The sequence below is a fragment of the Monopterus albus genome, unplaced genomic scaffold (assembly GCF_001952655.1).
Source record: "Monopterus albus unplaced genomic scaffold, M_albus_1.0 scaffold20.1, whole genome shotgun sequence".
Classification (NCBI taxonomy): Eukaryota; Metazoa; Chordata; class Actinopteri; order Synbranchiformes; family Synbranchidae; genus Monopterus; species Monopterus albus.
The window spans coordinates 1,027,516-1,031,957 of record NW_018127900.1 but is presented as its reverse complement, the minus strand read 5'-3'; the positions used below and the strand labels follow the sequence as shown (position 1 = coordinate 1,031,957).

The 4,442-nt window shown below is 45.4% G+C and overlaps 1 protein-coding gene across 2 annotated transcripts in view; it reads right to left on the bottom strand.

Moving 5' to 3' along the window:
* Positions 1–6: 6 nt before the first annotated feature.
* ghra (growth hormone receptor a) overlaps positions 7–4,442 on the bottom strand; it is a 27,458-nt gene continuing 23,022 nt past the window's right edge. The window contains exons 6-10 of one of the 2 annotated variants that reach the window (XM_020593695.1): positions 4,388–4,442; positions 4,014–4,104; positions 2,659–2,728; positions 963–1,180; positions 7–816 (exon numbers count right to left, since the gene is read on the bottom strand). The exon at positions 4,388–4,442 is cut by the window's right edge and continues 84 nt beyond it. In XM_020593695.1, coding sequence (XP_020449351.1) covers positions 48–816; positions 963–1,180; positions 2,659–2,728; positions 4,014–4,104; positions 4,388–4,442 — 1,203 coding nt within the window. In that variant the 3' untranslated portion in view covers positions 7–47. Of the gene's footprint in view, positions 817–944; positions 1,181–2,658; positions 2,729–4,013; positions 4,105–4,387 lie in introns of both variants that reach the window. The other variant, XM_020593694.1, reaches the window with a different exon arrangement.

The window sequence follows — 4,442 nt, the reverse complement described above, 5'->3', positions numbered from 1 at the left end:
GTGGTTAATCAATCAGGCTTACAGGTCTAAGAAGTGACATTGTCATTTCACTGTGACAGGTTTCCCAGCAGGTCTGGGGTGATGTAACCTACAGGCAAAACAGGTAGGGCCTTTAAGGGGTGCTGTGGCAGGCATGAAGGGGGAGACTGGTGGGGAGGGGGGTTGAGGAGCAGACTACGATGACTGTCCACCTCCTGTACCACAGTGTAGTCTGCAACAGGGGCACAGAACTGGGACTGGGGAGAGTCAGGAAGAATGTAAGGTGACTGACTATCCTCCACTCTGGCTGCAGGTTTGGTCTCCACAGACTGAGGGTGTATGGTTTGATAGCCCTCGCCAGGCATGGGGGAGGTAGAGGGAGTGCTGATCTGCCGGGCATTGCTTTCTGTGGTGTAGCCACTTCCCTCAGGATCCACTACCAGCAGCTGAAACTGTAGCGCTTTCTGCTTCTTTCCTTCAATCTCCTCACTGTCTTCACTCTCTTTTCTCTTCTTCTGAGTTTCCTCCTCTGTGGGTGAGGTGCTCTCCTGGATTCTGAGTTGCTGGCCAGGTGATAGCACCACACCTCCAGTGGGCATCACATTGCTGACCTGAGCGTAAAAGTCTGTGTTGACCCAAGTCTGGGGCCCTGCAGTTTGGATTTGAATGAAGGGTCTCTCGCCTCTTTCTGAGGTTGGGGCTCTTTCTACAACATCATGGGATGCCTCCCTATCCTCAGGTTGGCCTGGCAGCAGGGTGGCCATCAGCATTAGGGTGTCTTGGTCAGACAGATCTCTATTGTAAGAGCTTGCCCGACCTGAGTCTTCATCAGGGAAGCTGTGGGAGAGGGAATCAGGTAGAAACCAAAGCAAAAAAAAGGGAATAAAATGTATATTTACTTTTAGCTACTTCTAGCTAAAAGTAATTCAGCCAAGGAAACAAGGACATGAGAATCTCTGTACTACCTGGTGGCACTGAGGCACCTTATATTCACGTGGTGGCTCAGGGGTCGGGGTAGACTGAGAAGCCTCTGGGTATCTGAGCCCTGGCTGTCCTCCTTCTCTCCAGTGTCTGCATCCTCAGCATCCATGTGGATGAACTCTACCCATGGCTCATCTTGGTAGAAATCTGGTGCATAAGTAGGCAGGGCGCCCATACCTCCGCCACTCAAGAAAAAATTCAGCTCGTCCAGCTTTCCCTTCTGCATGTAGAACAAAGCAGAGTGCTGAAAGTTACTGTAAGTAATAATAAAAGTCCCATCTTTTACTATCCTCTACACAGCACTACGACTTATGTGCTATTGTGTACATGTTTAACAGTAACAGCTGCAAAACACAACACGCTTTGTTTCACCTTTCTCCAATCATGAAATAACAACATTATTTCTATTTATTCATAAGAGAACATGCAATAACCACTACGCCACTATGCCGCCCATCATCCAACATCATCTGGCAACAATATATCCACAACACACTGCTGAAGCATGACCCTCTTTAGAGCTTATTACCACTCAGTGGTCCTCCTGAACCTTGTTTACTAAAAAACAGCAAAAGTGCCTGTGTGCTTTAAAATTATTTATAGACATTGTTGCTTTTATTTGACAGTTGATACAGATGATAAACAAGCAGTGAATCGGAGAGCAACCGTGGGTGTGATGACTAAGTGGCCTAATGTACCTCAGCCAGTGTGCCACATGGACACCCAGCAGTGTTGGCTTTTAATCAAAATTACAACAGAAATATAATTTAAAAAACAGTGGTTACAAAACACATATATGCAATCACTTCACTGAAGAAACATTGCACGATTGTATTTGTTGGCTGCTGTGAATCACTGACATTTACAGCTTCATTTTTTGTGCATATAAATAGGGATTTTCACACATGAACCCAGGCAGCGGGACATGACGTGGTTATGGAGCCAGTTTGGAATTTGGTCATAAACAACCGAGTCTCTTGCCTTGTCTGATGATTCTAGTACCGGCTCTTAATGACAAAAGTTCCTGAATTACATTGTGTCTCCAGTTAAACATTTTCGTTGGTGTCTTCATTGTAAATCTTTCCCGTTTCATGCCAGTCACATGATAGAACTTTGTCAACATGCCCACTAGCTCTGTGTGAATACTCTGGACTATACGCTACTGTTTTCTCACATGGGCCCACTCCAGCTAACCTGGACATTACACGGACTTTGTACTAGCTGGCAGAGTAAAATCCGCTTAAGGTCTGGGTCGACTGACTTGGACATGCGCGTTCTCACAAACAGCTCCCCTGATTAATGTCTAGAGAATTTCAGGATTCTAGTGCATGTCTGAAAAGGGCTTTTATATTATGTTCAAACTGATGCTAGAATTTTATAGTATGTATGTAACAAAACATACATATTGTAAATCTGTTCAAAATGGTTATTAAATAGTTTTGACTGGGAGATTTTACAGTTGAAAAATAAACTTAGCAGACCTTTGTGGTAAATAACCTCTGCAACAGCAACATAAACAGCAACCAAACGTAAGGCATCCTTGTAATCCATTGTCAGTTTTACCTGACATACATGCCATTAACAATATATCTGTGACAGCTGGCTAAAACCCTGCCATGCCAATATATTGCTGGGGTTTACTATACTATGCTTGTTCACATAAGAAAAGTCACATACAAGGCACAGACATAAATATACCTTTAACAGCTCTGGATCGATGCCTTTAATTTTGGGTGCAGGAACTGGTGGCAATAGGATCATCATTAATCTGTAGCGGCATGAACAAGAGTTGGAGAGGATGAAGCAGGATGAAGATAACTGTTCACAGTATTTGTCAGTATTTGTGTGTGTGTGGCCTGGTATTACTCATGTTGTTGGGATGTAAATCATTAAAGTTTAGAGTGATGACTTGGCTTAAGTTTGTTTCGCCCAGACAGACTGGGATGTGTTTAAAGCTGCAGCCACCTCGGAAGACTTTTCTGTCAGCGTACAGGATTATGCTGAGTATGTGACCAGATACATTAGCACCTGTATCGACAACACTGTGCCCACCATACAAGTCAGGAGGTTCCCCAACCAGAAGCCCTGGATAAACAGTCAGGTACGCCACATGCTGCGTGCTCGCTCTCGTGCATTCAGCTCAGGCGATGAGACGGAGTACAAAGCTGCGATGTACAGACTGAGGAAAGCCATCACAGCGGCCAAGAGGCAGTACAGAGAGAAGCTGAATGGCTTCTATTCTACTGCTGACTCCGGACAGATGTGGCAAGGCCTGCAGCACATCACAGACTACAGGACCACCACCAGCATCATCAGCTCCACAGACAGCCTGCCGGATGACCTCAACACCTTCTACACCCACTTTGAGACCTCCAGCTACAGCACAGAGAACAACATCCCTGGGAGGGCTCTCAGGGCATGTGCCAGCGAGCTGGCTGATGTTCTCACCACCATCTTCAATCTCTCCCTCAGCCAGAGCATCGTTCCCACCTGCTTTAAGACCACAACCATCGTCCCCCTTCCCAAGAAGAGCCTGGCCACCTGCCTGAACAACTATAGGCCAGTGGCACTCACCCCAATCATTATGAAGTGTTTTGAGAGAGTGGTGCTGGCCCGCATTCAGAGCAGTATACCGGACACCCTGGACCCCCTGCAGTATGCCTACCAGCCCAACGGGGCCCAACGGGGCCACCTCAGACGCCATCACGGCTGCCCTCCACTATTCCCTTTCTCCTACATCAGGATACTCTTCATTGACTACTACAGCATTCACGTGGACGGCAAAGTAAGAATTTCATTGTACAGGGAAACACGTTTCCTAACTGTGCATATGACAAATAAACACTCTGACCTTTGACCTTAAAGTTAGAGTGAGGAGAGCGTTAGGTTAAGGTTTGGGTAAGGTAAATAGTGGCCATGGTTAAGGTTGGGGTAAGCCTCCAGGAAATGAATGTAAGCCAATGTAATTCACCCAGAAGTGAAGAAAACACAATGTGTGCATGTGTGTGTGTGTGTGTGTGTGTGTGGCATGGCAGATTAGAAATGGTTCCTACCTGTGCTGCTGAGAGACAACAATCAGCATGATGAATATCAGGATACCCACAATCCCAAAAACAAGAACAAGTGTGAGTGGGAAGGTTGTCTCTACAAAACAACATAAGTCAGAATTAGAATGAGAACTTTATTCACAATGCGCTGAAACTCTTGGAATTTAACTTAGTAAACTACAGTGCTCTCAAATTGCTACACAAGATAGTCAACAAGAAAGGTAAAAGAATATCCAGGCAGAACCCATCATTATCACAACTACAGTGGCCCAGGTTATTCTAAGTGATGCGTGATGTCTACGTGAACACAAGGCAATGGGCCAGATATTTTTTTATTTATTACATCTTATTGTTCCACCCTTAACCCACCATAATTTTACCTCTGCTGGGAACTTCCGTCACTTGAATGAAGATGGAGTCACTGAAATTACCAAA